Source organism: Aquarana catesbeiana, linkage group LG06 (assembly GCF_042186555.1).
Source record: "Aquarana catesbeiana isolate 2022-GZ linkage group LG06, ASM4218655v1, whole genome shotgun sequence".
Lineage (NCBI taxonomy): Eukaryota > Metazoa > Chordata > Amphibia > Anura > Ranidae > Aquarana > Aquarana catesbeiana.
Window position 1 is genome coordinate 245,885,112 of NC_133329.1, and position 13,911 is coordinate 245,899,022.

The window sequence follows — 13,911 nt, forward strand, 5'->3', positions numbered from 1 at the left end:
TGTCAGGTGGACCAGTCATCTCTCAGGTTATGCCGTCCTGGAAGATGACTAGAGAAAGACTCATTATGCCTCATAGATTATACGTTGGGGTGTTAGCTTTCCAAAATGGGGTCATTTTGTGGGTGTTTCCATTGTCCCGGTGCTCCAGGGCCTTCAAAAGTGTAATAGGTGGTTGAGAAATGTGATGTGTAATTTATGCTCCTAGAACACCTGATGGTGCTCCATGCATGTTGGGCCTCTGTATGTGGACAGGCAGTGAAAAAGTCCCACACATGTGGTATCGTAATACTCAGGAGGAGTAGCAGAACGTATTTTGGGGTGTCATTTTTGCTATCTAAATGCTATGTGTTGGAAATATCTTATAAACTGACAACTTTGTGTAAAAAAAAAAAAAAAGTGTTTTCATTTTTTTTTTCCACATTTTCCGATTTTCCAAAAACTTCTGGAAAAAAATAAACCATTCAAAAGACTCATTATGCCTCATAGATTATACGTTGGGGTGTAAGCTTTCCAAAATGGGGTCATATTGTGGGTGTTTCCATTGTCCCGGTGCTCCAGGGCCTTCAAAAGTGTAATAGGTGGTTGAGAAATGTGATGTGTAATTTATGCTCCTAGAACACCTGATGGAGCTCCATGCATGTTGGGCCTCTGTATGTGGCCAGGCAGTGAAAAAGTCACACACATGTGGTATCATAATACTCAGGAGGAGTAGCAGAATGTATTTTGGGGTGTCATTTGTGGTATACACATGCCATGTGAGAGAAAATTGACAGTTACTTACCGATAACTGTTTTTCTAGGATATCTTCCAGGACGGCACACCTGAGAGATGAGAGGCTCCTCCCTACAGGAAACACAATCAATCGACAGCTGTTTTAAGTCCCCACCCTTCCCCTTGATCCTCAGTTTGTAGAGAAGTAACTCCTGAACCTGGTTCACAAGGGAAATCATTCCTCATTAGGTACTCACCTTCTAGTGTTCTACCATTTTCCCTCCTCCAACAGGCGGGAAGTAGGCCTGCCGTCCTGGAAGATATCCTAGAAAAACAGTTATCGGTAAGTAACTGTCAATTTTCTCTAGTCATCTTCCAGGACGGCACACCTGAGAGGATAATCAAGTACCTCAGGCCTACCTTAGGGTGGGACCACTGCAAGACCCTCTTGGTGGACCTTGGTTCTGCAGTGAGTTTTACCTCCACTCCATATGCTTGATGAAGATATTATAGCTAGATCATGCGGCTGGTCTGCAGGTCTACTCCACCGATGTCCCTGCCTTCTCTGCTTCGGATGCAGGACCTAGGTGGAGTGGGCTCTTAAAGATGGAATCAGAAAACATGTTAAACTTGTAGGTTATCAATGTTGCCTGTCTCACACATCTAACAACCATGGCCTATTGTGCCTGTAGGTGCTACTTAGAACCCTTAAAGATTAATCAGAGACCTGTGTTGTAAGACAAGGACACTAATTGATCACTAAGAGGGCCTGTCTTAACACTACCCTGTTCAGGGAATTAAAACTGCAAAAAAAAGGTGGGCCCCTAACAGACAACCTTTTTTGTTCATTTTTATCTTTACATCAGCAAAGACTAAAGGGAAGCCTACTTAAGGGTAATAGATTAACTGAGGCTTGATCCCTGGGTTTAAGGCATGCCCACTCTGTGGCTTTACTTACGCCTGAGTGCCTACTTCAGGAGAATAAAGTTCATAGCAGGAGTATAACACTTATACTGCTACATCTAGTTCTGCTAGAAGGGTGAGATGAAGGCCATGCACCGAGCCGTAACCTATTCGGTCGGGTGGACATCTTTATACTTCATCTTCAGGTCATAATACTCCTCTGAACAGAACTTCCCAAGTTCTTACTAAGCAGGGTGATTCTTTATCGCCTTCCTCCAGTGTCCTATAACCCTACTGGGCTTCAACCTTAGGAAATGGTTCCAGCATCCCTGAATGTAAGGGGCTGAGGCTTTCTGACATGTGACGTCTGCAGCCAGAACTCCAGGCCCCTCCACGGAAAAGAGGGCTGAAATACAAAAGGTGATACATGCATTATTAATATCACAAATTAAAAAAGATCATAGATTGTGGACCCAGCACAATAGATTTAGACAGAAAGGACACAAGAATAGACAATAATGTGTATCTGAGTGTGGCTAGCTAAACCAACATATCAAATATGGTAGAGACCCAAATCTGAACTTCAATGTAGACAAACAGTCCTCACAGTCTGGTTTTCTGATGTGCAGCCAATCTGTAAAAACATTAAGACACACGCAAACCCTCAGCCTTGGTTCACACTGGGACGACTTGTCAGGCGACCTAGTCACCTGACAAGTAGCGTCCTGTTCTGTGCAATGGAGCCATTCTAAATCGGCACGATGCAAGTCGCTCCGACTTAGAAAAAGGTTCCTGTACAATTTGGGGGCGACTTGCATTGACTTCTATACAGAAGTTGTTTCGCAAGTCGCCGCTGAGTCGTGTCCTGGGTCGCCTGAGGCAGTCACGCTGTAAGTCGTGCTGCCTCAGTGTGAACCGACCCTAAATGCTGCGTGTTTCTGAAGTGCAGCTAGCTAGGTCATAACTGATATATATACATAAAGGACGGGAGTCCTGTTTACGGTGGAGTTTTACTGATGTACAGCAAAACAGGGCCATAAATATAAGACAGAAAGACCCAAACTTCTATGTTGCGTATTTCTGATGAACCACCAAATACAGTTATAAGATCAATATGGCACTGGCTAGCTAAACCAACATAACAAGACAATAATTTTTCTGTTATGCAGTTCTGTAGTGCAGTCACATAGAACCAACACGGAAAGGACCCAAGCAACCTGCAGCATTGTGTTTTTCTGAAGTGCAGTAAGGTAAGGGAATCTGAAACAGAAAGCACCAACAAGCTTCAATGTTGAGTATTTCTGCTGTGCAGCCACATAAAAACAGACAGCCTTCCTAGCTGCGATCTTTCTGGTGTATTGCAAAGTAAGGCAATAAACTCCATGATGTCTATTCTTGTGTGTAGCAAAACCTCAACCAGAAGGGAAACTTCGGGCTCCCACACCTGTGCGACCCAACCTGCAACCGCAAAAACGCAAGAGAAAAGTCATACACTATGGCTTCCAATGGGAACCATTTGTGTCTGTGCAACTCCAGATCGCAGCGCCACCAAGCAGACCCTGCTTTCTGGATCCACAGACCTCAAGATTACACAGGTCGCAGGTAACTTGCAATTTTCAGGTTGAACAAGCGAGGGGTCCCCAATGCTGTATCTCCCTGGAGGCGTGCAGCCAACAACCCCCTGCTGTGTATCCCTAAGAAGCAGCAAGGTAGAACAATGAGAAACAGAAAAGACACCCCTCACTGCTGTGCCTTTCTGATATGCAGCCGATAAGGCAGTAAATATAGAACATACAGGACACAAACAATCTTCAATCTTTGTGTATGTCTGATGTGTAGTAATATACCAATACTGAGCAGATACGCCACCATCCTCAATGTGTCTCCCTGCTGAGGCAGCAAAAACAAATCAGAAAAGGACAAGCAACCTCACTGCTGTGTCCCTTCTGATATGCAGCCAATAAGGCAGTAAATGTAAGACATAAAAAGGACAGACAACCTTCAATCTTGTATATATCTGATGTGCAACAATATAACAATCTGAATAGAGATAGCACATCCATATTGAAGGGATTTGGCATGCGACTCAACATGTCAAATCGCATGCCTAAAATCGGCAACCTTTGCCGTTAATAGCACTGTCAGCCTGACGCCACTTTGCGGGGGTTCCACCGATTACCAAAGGCAGTACTAGTACTACCCCTGGCACAGGTTCAATTTGTATTTCCCAACAATTCAGGACCATCAATCTTCACTATTGCCTTTCTAATAAGCAACCAGTAAGGCAGTAATACAGGACACAAAAAAAAAAAAAAAACCCCCAGACAGAACTCAATTTTGAGTATGTCTGATGTGCAGCAATATAACAAATATGAGCAGAGATGTCATAAGACTCAATTATGTGCATTTCCGCCATGCATCACAAGACCAGAAAGTACAGACCACCTTCCCTGTTGTATTTTTCTGATCTGTAGCCAAATAAGGCAGTACCTTTAGGATATAACAGACAACAACAAAGCTTCAGTGCAGTGCATTTCTGATGTACAGCACTATACCCCTTATGAGCAGAGATGTCACAAATCTCAATGTGTATTTCTGCTGTGCCACAAAACATCCCAGCAAGGACAAACCTTCACTACTGAGGTCTACTGGTGTGCAACCAAGGAGGAGTCATGGTGTATCCCTTTATGAAATAACCAAACAGAGCAATTTGATCCCTAGGCATAGCCTGGGCTGTAGATACTAACACTTCACCCCCAGTGAAGGAACAAATTCTAAAAATGGTTAGACACCTTACTATAGTAGCTGTTGTCCTACCTTACCTCTGTAGACTGAGCAAACGCTGGCCAGCTCACACACAGGTGGGGCTGATCAGAAACTAAAGTCTCAATGAGCCCAGCCCTAGAGACCAATTTAGGACAGCCTCTAGAAAAGGTGATCACCAATTTAGCCTGGAGGAAAATAGCCACCTGCAGGCTTTAAACAAGCAATCATGTATCTATCTAGCTCTTGCATATGTTTGCACAGAAAATCCTTAATTAAAGGATATAGGAAGCGATTTATGGTAAATCGCCTTTAGATCTGTCACTGAGTTGACTGTAGCCCAAACCAACAAAAAGGTTTTTCTTACCTCCTGCACTTTAATATAACCACAATGTAAAGGTGGAGTGGGAGTTTGGAGCTTATGACTTCAGATTCAGAGCAGCTGGGCTAATAGGGCCATATAACCTAGTGCACCTGCTGACCAGGAGAGCTTACTCCTGAATCCTTCAACCATTGCACAATCCATAAATTGTTCAGTGGTATACCTGGCCTGTAAGGAACTCTTTGTATCTACCAGGTCCTCCCCCCCTTCGCTCTATTCATCCCTACTAATGTCCCACAACCGGACATGTAGGGAGAGTCTGGAAACATACTGTTGTGATAACCACAGTGTCTCTGCTGTAAGAGGGAGCTGTGGCTGGTGGTTTTAGCAGTAGCTTCTGGGCTATTTTGTTATGCAGACCCCAGGTCCTGCACTGCACCACTTAGTAAATACAGGGGGAAGGGGAAGAAATGCCTTACCTACCTCTTTCCCATCTGAGGTGGTTTAGGCACACTCGCTCCTCTGCACCACTTGTCCACCATACAGCATCTCTGATGTAAGAGGGAGCTGTAGCTGGTGTTTTTAGCAGAAGCTTCTGGGCTATTTGAATCTAGACCCCAGGGGAGATTATCTCAAATGCCCAGAAACCATCTGGCTGGGATTGGGGATTTTGCAGCTAAATTCCCAAGGTAAAGGAAAGTACTCACCGTTGTAGTCTTCCCCTTTTTCCACAGCCACCGGGCTTGCTTTTCCATCCTTATGGTCCACACGCAAGGAGGATAGCCGCCAAAGTGCCCCCCCAACTGCTGTCCCCGTAGGGAGCTGCAAGGTTAGGCTGTGTCCTGCCAGTCAGTATATACCCTTGGGGGGGCAATGCCGTACGTTCCTCATTCCATTCTGAGGTGGTTTAGGCAAACATCCACCGTAGTGAACTGGTGCCTCCTCGAAAGGAGGATGTGGGCGCCTGCTGACTCTCAGCCTTCCCTCCTGGGTAAGAACGCAGGTCGTTCAGGCGGCGCCCTCCCCAGCAGCCCACGTGAGCTACCAGGGGCCCAGGAGTCGGGGGCCCTGGAAAGAACTGACAGCCAGCACCCCTGTCTGAACGGACGCCCGGACAGGTAAGGGGGGGAGACAGGAAAAAGGCCCCTGAAGTTCTGGGGACACCACTGTACCCAGGGGCCTTCAGCTCTCAGGGGGGCTCTTCCAGTTTCTGCTGCCCCCCCTGAGGAAAGGATAGGGGAACCCCCCAGGAAGTATAAATATATCCCGCCAGACCCAGAGGCCCATCAGGTACTAACCAGGGCCGACCCTGCTTTGCCTCCGAGATCATACGAGATCGGGCAGGCGGCGTCCTCTTTCACTTTCAGGGTGATGTGGCCGTAGGCCTTCCCCAGGCATTTGGTCCGGCTCCCAGGGGGGGACCACCAGCCCCAGGCTTCGGGTCATTTGGAAAAAAACAAACGGTTTCGCTGTGTAGGGAGAAACACAATCAAAAACTGAGGATCAAGGGGAAGGGTGGGGACTTAAAACAGCTGTCGATTGATTGTGTTTCCTGTAGGGAGGAGCCTCTCATCTCTCAGGTGTGCCGTCCTGGAAGATGACTAGAGAAATAAGCTATTACAATGACCATTTTGTGGGGAAAAAAAAAAAATCTCAATTTTGCAAAGAACTGTGGGAAAAAAAATACAACTTCAAATAACTCACCATACCTCTACCTAAATACATTGAAATGTCTACTTTCCAAAAAGGGGTTATTTGGGGGGCATTTGTACTTTCCTGGCATGTTAGGGTCTCAGGAAATGAGATAGGCCACCAGTACATCAGATGTGATAATTTTTTTATGATTTGCACCATAGCTTGTAGACTCTAATGCCCCGTACACACGGTCGGACATTGATCGGACATTCCGACAACAAAATCCTAGGATTTTTTCCGACGGATGTTGGTTCAAACTTGTCTTGCATACACACGGTCACACAAAGTTGTCGGAAAATCCGATCGTTCTAAACGCGGTGACGTAAAACACGTACGTCGGGACTATAAACGGGGCAGTGGCCAATAGCTTTCATCTCTTTATTTATTCTGAGCATGCGTGGCACTTTTTTGTTCTCGGAAAATTTTATATCCTGCTCTCAAACTTTGTGTGTCGGAAAATCCGATGGAAAATGTGTGATGGAGCCTACACACGGTCGGAATTTCCGACCGCAAGGTCCTATCACACATTTTCTGTCGGAAAATCCGACCGTGTGTACGGGGCATTAAACTTTCACACAGACCAAATAATTTCCACACATTTTTGGTTATTTTTACCAAAGATATGTAGCAGTATAAATTGTGACCAAAATTTATGAAGAAAAATTACTAATTTGTAAAATTTTAAAACAGAAATTAAGAAAAATTTGGTTTTTTTCAAAATTTTCGGTCTTTTTTCATTTATAGCGCAAAAAATAAAAAACCCAGAGGTGATCAAATACCACCAAAATAAAGCTCTATTTGTATGAAAAAAAGGACAAAAAAATCATTTGGGTACAGTGTTGCATGACTGAGTAATTGTCATTCAAAGTGTGAGAGCACTGAAAGCTGAAAATTGGTCTGGATAGGAGGGGGGTTTAAGTGCCTAGTAAGCAAGTGGTTAAAATATTTAGTCACCAGCATGTCATTTTCTACCGATGTACCCTTACATATTACTTAAAAAGTTGACTTTACTGTGTATTTCCAATTTTGCAGCCAGACTGGCACACCACCTTTTTTAGATCTATTACATGTTCCAGTTCACATAGCATAAGGCAGTTCCTGCCCCTATCCACAGCATCTCAACACAGCAACTCCATCAAGTTAACAGCATGTGGACTTTATAGGCATCACGCTAAACCAGAAAAATATATTTTGATGGTATTTTTGTGGATTAGCCTGGTGCCTGTAAAGTCCATGTACTGTTAACTTGATTAATAACTAGGTATTCTTGATGTGGCACGTTACCTGCACATAAGTGGACCCCCATCTCAGTGGATGTGCCCATTCTTTACTGATTCGATCAACAGCATCTCCATCCCCCCATTGCCTCCTATCACTTTTACCGGCACTGCTTTCCCTATCTTTTACCATCATGCCAGAGCCCACCCCCCCACCCCTTCTGCACTTGCATACTCTCTCTGTTCATTACCACCCCCCAGGTCTGCATTATATGCACAACCCCCTTTACCACTCCTGCACTGCCATGCATTTATGTGCTCGCCACCAATGCACCAACATGCCCTTACTTACGTGCAACCACTCAAAACAATTTTTTTTGTTAGTCACCACTGCACAGATGTGCATTTATTAATGCGCCGGTTCTACACTTCCATGCACTTATACCAGGGATAGGCAACATCGGCCCTCCAGCTGGAGTTATTACTCCTTAGGATATTACTCCTTATGGAGTAATATCCTCCATAATGCTAAACTGATGACCTATAGTGGTGCTTTTAAAAAGTGTCGCCTATAGAAAATATAGGGTACTAAACTTTGTCACCATTTCATGGGTGCACACAATATTAAGGTTTGACATGTTGGGTATCTACTTGGTGCAAACTCGTATTTTACCAAAAAATTGGGTAATTTATTGCGGTTGTGTGCCCTAAAATGAACTTTAGGCCCCTTTCACACTGGGGCAGGGGCAGCGGTAAAGTGCCGCTATTATTAGCGGTGCTTTACCGTCGTTTTAGCGGTGGTATGCGGCCGCTAGCGGGGCGGTTTTACCCCCCGCTAGCGGCCGAGAAAGGGTTAAAAAACACCGAAAAGCGCCTCTGCATAGGCGCTTTGCCGGCGGTATAGCCGCGCTGCCCCATTGATTTCAATGGGCAGGAGCGGTGTATACACCGCTCCGAAGATGCTACTAGCAGGACTTTTTTTCCTGTCCTGCTAGCGCACCACTCCAGTGTGAAAGCCAGACACAGCAGTGGCTGTTTCGGGTCGGTTTGCAGGCGCTATTTTTAGCGCAATACCGCCTGCAAACCGCCCCACTGTGAAAAGGGTCTTAGTGTATTTTTTACTGAAATTTTGTGTTTCCTAGACCTTTGCGGTAACCTCGTGTGACATAAAAAAAAATTGGAACTACCACGATTTTATTTTCTAGGGTGTCTAGGTTCAGAAAACGTATCATGTTTTGGGAGGCTTATGTAATCTTTAAAGCTAAAATTATTTTTAGCTTTAAAGTTCATTTTAGGGCACACAATAAATGACCCAATTTTTTGGTAAAAAAAAAAAAAAAGAAAAATGTAAAAACGGCCCTTGCAGCAAAAGGGTTAAGCCGAGGTTCACACTATTGCTGCTGCATGATGATGCGTTTTCATGCTTCATGTGTTTTTTTTGTAGTAGACTGGATTGTATACACAAAAACACAATAAAAATAAGTGTACATGTGCTTTCCATGTGTTCCCATTGAAGTCTATGGGGCAAAAAAAAAAAAAAAAAAACACTGCACCAAAGAAGCTGATTTCCATTGTCGTACATGCCATTGTGACATCAAATCCAGGAGAAAATTCACTAGTGTGAATGCAGAGTAAAGGCAAACATACTCCTGTGACCTACAAGAAAAGCATGGACTAGATACCAAGCATTTGAGTGAGTATTGATATTGAAACCAATACTTTGCAGTGCGATCTGTGTCAAAATCAAATAAATGGGTGCAAATCGCATTGCAAAGAATCACATGTGATTTGAACAGGAATGCGGTGCGATTCCTGTCCGAATCACATGAAAATTTCCCCCACCACTTCTGTGTGTATAGAATGGGAAAAGCACCATCTAGTGGGCAGTTTAAAAAATATTAGAACTCACGTTACATATCTGGCCACATGCAAAATAATCTACATAGGTGTCCCGGTCCGCTGATGATAGCAAATCGGGGCCGCTGAGAGGTGCTCACAGGGCTGGAGGAGATGTAGAGGCCGTCCATGCCCAAGCTGACATCACTTCCCCCCTATACCAACAGGGTCCGGGAACTTCTCCTCCAGTGGCCCTGATTTGCTATCATTGGTGGACAGGGACACCTATGTAGATTACTTTGCATGTAACCAGATATGTACTGAGAGTTCTAACATTTTTTTAAACTGCCCATTAGATGGCACTTGTCCCTTTCTATACACAGGAGCAGTGGGGGAAATTGCATGTGATTCAGACAGGAGTTGCACTGCATTCCTGTTCAAATCGTATGCGATTCTTTGCAGTGAGATGTGCGCCAATTTTTTTTAGTATTGATGCAAATCGTACCGCAAAAGTATCAGTGCAAACCTAGCATGGATACAAAAAAAAAAGTTTGGCCACACTTGTGTTATGAGGGTACAGGGCAGCCAGTGTGTCCCAGCAGCATCACCTATGCCCTCCATGTACATAATGTTCCTGGCTGCGCCTGCTATCTGCGGGTGAAGGGGTACTGCGGGTGGGTGAAGGGATACTGTGTTACTGCAGGAGAAAGGGTACTGAGGGTGAAGGGGGTAGTACGGGAGAACTATTGGGCCCCACAGAAGGGCAGAGCAGTGCAGGCTGTAGTCACCTTACTCCGGACTCTCTCGTATTCTTCCACCGACTTGCAGCTGGAGGCCGCCTCAGCCCACTCCAGGCTCTTTGGCGCGTTGCGCTCGGACAGGCTGTGGAACACCTCGAAGTACAGCCACGCCATGTCCTCCTGCAGCTGCAGCTTCCCACAGGCGATGTGCCGCCACATAGTCCAGCAGAGGCGCGGGAAGCAGCCGTCCACTGGCCGAGTTCGTACGTACGTTGCCATCTTCCTCAGGTAGTGCAGGTTGAATTTAGCCGGCGGGGGAAACTGCAAGACTCCGATTAAAAACGGGTCCATCCTCGCCCACAACTGTACCCGGTGGGTATCCATGGCGGGTGTCCGCGTACCAGTCAATCCTCGCTGACAGGACTTGTCACACTCAGGAGATAACTCCGACTAGAGGTGACGCGAAACCTAGGAGACGCCACCATGTGGGCGGAGGGCAGGAAAACAAGGAAGTGAGGGGAACACGAGTCCAATCGTTGTAGCGAACGACCAACTTCCGGGAGTACTGGGCTTGTCAGTTCAGGGACAGAATGAGGCATTTAGAAACGCTGTTAAAATAAATATATGCTTTGACACCTTAGTTCAATTTTTAAGGCCTCTTACACCCTGCAGCTTGAAAAAGCTCAGTACAGCATTTCTTTATTCATCTAAAATGCAGCCCATTGTTTACGATGTGCCTGTACACACAGGCATGTAAATAAGCGCTACATATTCATGAGTAAAACAAAAATAGAAAAATCTGCATTCCTGGTCAGTATTTTATGCTGGTCCGCTTGAATACGTGAGTATGGGTATGAATACGACAACATTCTGGGAGCTATAATGAGGTTATGCGCAAATACACACAAATGTGCGCAAATTTGCCTAACAAACAACTGAAATGATGTCCAAAAATACAGATGTTCAAACATCAATACCATGCGCAAGAGGCCTAATAGTCATCTGCAATATATTTAAATCTGCAATATATTTAAACCTGCAACTGTGATTACAGTCTTGTTCACGTGGGGCATTTTAGTACATACCCCATGCGAGAGATATGTTTACCTGCAAAGGTATTCCATGCATCCATATCTCACTGATGTGTATTAATCACTTTCCACCTGTGCTATACCAAAAGATGGCTACAGCACAGGTTTTCTTTGCCGGGAGTGCATAAATGGACGTCCTCCTGTGATCGTACTACCCGTGTGCCCTGTGATCGGGGTAAAGGGACAATCGCAGCGGGCCTTTACCACATGATTAGCTGCATCCAATGACAACTGATCATGGATGTAAACACAAGCCAGTTATCAGCTTTTCTTACCTCACACTGACAGCGTGAGGAGAAGAGAGCTGATAATCGGCGTGTGTTAAAGGGCCTCAACAGTGCCAATCAGTGCCTCTTCATCAGTGACCCCTATCAGTGATGCCTAGCATTGCCACCTATCAGTACAACCTATCAGCGTACATCAGTGAAGGAGAAAAATTACCTTTTTGCAAAATTTTATAACAAACTATGAAATTGATGTTTTTTTACACCCAGTGGTGATTAAATACCAGCAAAAGAAAGCTCTATTTGTGTGAAAAAAAAATGATAAAAATGTCATATGGGTACAGTGTTGCATGACCACGCAATTGTCGCTCAAAGTGTGACAGTGCTGAAAACTTAAAATTGGCCTTGACAGGAAGGGGGTAAAAGTGCCCAGTAGGCAAGTGGTTAAAGTGCAACTTTAGTCAGAAAAACTTTTACCTGCAAAAGGGGCCAGACCGATTACTTCAGTTTGGCCCCATTTTCAGGTAAAGCTACAGTGGGTATAGAAAAGAAACACCCTCCTTTAAAAAAAATCGCATTTTTTTGCTTTGCAGCCTAAAATTAGGACAGACACAGTTTTTGTTTTTTATATTTACTAGTTCAACTTATAACATCCAAGTGAAAGCTATAACACCAACATGTCAGAAAAAAAAAATTAAAAACAGAATCAATGAGTTAGAAAAAGGATCATCCCCTTTTTGTCAGTATTTTATTGGACCACCTTTTGCTTTAATTACAGCCTTTAGTCTGTTGGGGTATGTCTCTACTAACTTTACACATCTAGACTTTGCAATATTTGCCCACTCTTCTTTGCAGAACAGAACATTTAATGGTGACCGTTTGTGGATTGCAATCTTCAAGTCATTCCACAGATTTTCAATGGGGTTTAAGTCTTGGTTCTGACTAGAACATTCACCTTTTTCTCTTTCAACCACTGGGTGGTCATTTTTGCTGTGTGTTTTGGGTCATTGTCATGTTGGAAGGTAAACCTTCTTCCCACTGACAACTTTCTGGCAGAGGGCAGCAGATTTTCCTTAAGAATTTGATGGTATTTCCCCCCCCCCCCCCCCAGTTTTCTTCTATCCTGACAAGTGCTCCAGTCCCTACTGAAGAGAAACACCCCCTTAACAGGATATTATGCTTTACTGTAGGAATGGTGTTATTTGGATGGTGAGCTGTATTGGATTTCCGCCAGACATTATTTGGTGTTAAGGCCAAATAATTCAATCTTAGTCTCATCTGACCACCTTAAATGTACCTTGAAGATTCTGAGGCCACATGCAAAAAGGTGTTATGGTCAGATTTAAAATTTAAATCTAGATTTAAGGCTGGGTTTACACTTATACAAATTGAATGCGGGTAATTTTTGAGAAACATTGTTAGGAACCTCTATCATGCTTTTTGGGATAGTTATGCATACAAAGATTGTATTGTTATTATTCAAACAATATGAACTATATCTCTGCTTGATACTATTGTCATATTTATGCTGATGCTAGTCTGTAGTGGAGTCCTCATGTTCTGATAAGAGTCCATTACTTGTGGTTGGTGAAGGCTCACATGGTGATTAAACACTCCCTTTCTGCAAAGTGTCACTGCGGTGTTTTGGAAGACCTAATCTGGACTCTTTTTTCACTTATATATGCACGTGTGTCTGAGTAAAAGTAGTAAAGTCACGCTGCTCACAGGTGATGGAATCCGGCCATGGTGCTCAGACTGAACTTTGTGTAATAAGGTGCACGCCCTGCCACTGTTGCAGAACAATTGTAGACCAAATAATCGGATGGCTGCGCTCTCAAATTATGCAGAAAGTGGCTTTATTGCTGTATACAAAAAGTCCATAAAAACAACCAATACTAATAGGCACGGAAGGGACAGAAAGGATGACGCGTTTCACACAAGATTCATGCTTTATCCAAATCACAGGATAATGCAGTCCACGCATACTATATATACAACCTCATTGAATGAAAAACAGGTGTGCACAATCTATTGACATCACTCCAGGTTCCAAAGGTGTGCAATCACGGCACGTGTATGTCTCAAGACTGTAAAACATAGAGCGCGGCACAAACATGTGACCCAAAGTATAGCATTGATCTCAAAATCATACAATACACATTATTGTGGAGGATGGAATGAGTTCTTTTAGGTTCATGTTCCGCAAAATGGAAAAGCTTATGATTAAAGAAATGAAATGTTTTTGGGACGAGAAGATCCTCTCTGAATATCTTTCCTTGGAACGAGTCCCTAGAGGACTAGGGATCAAGAAATTTCCCACTAATAAAATGACTGATGAGTCCCTAAAGAAACGATGGAGAGATACACTTTTCAGTTGCTCTTTGGAGCTTATGAGAATCATTGTCGTTT

At 44.1% G+C, this 13,911-nt stretch overlaps 1 protein-coding gene across 4 annotated transcripts in view; it reads right to left on the bottom strand.

Annotated features, from left to right (window-relative positions):
- TBCCD1 (TBCC domain containing 1) overlaps positions 1-10,695 on the bottom strand; it is a 146,146-nt gene extending 135,451 nt beyond the window's left edge. For all 4 annotated transcript variants that reach the window (XR_012244973.1, XR_012244972.1, XR_012244974.1 and 1 more), the window contains exon 1: positions 10,236-10,695. Coding sequence is in view for 1 of the 4 variants with exons in the window: in XM_073633129.1 (XP_073489230.1) it covers positions 10,236-10,571 (336 nt within the window). In the remaining 3 variants the exon portion in view is untranslated. The remainder of the gene's footprint in view (positions 1-10,235) is intronic.
- Between the last annotated feature and the right edge of the window lie 3,216 nt (positions 10,696-13,911).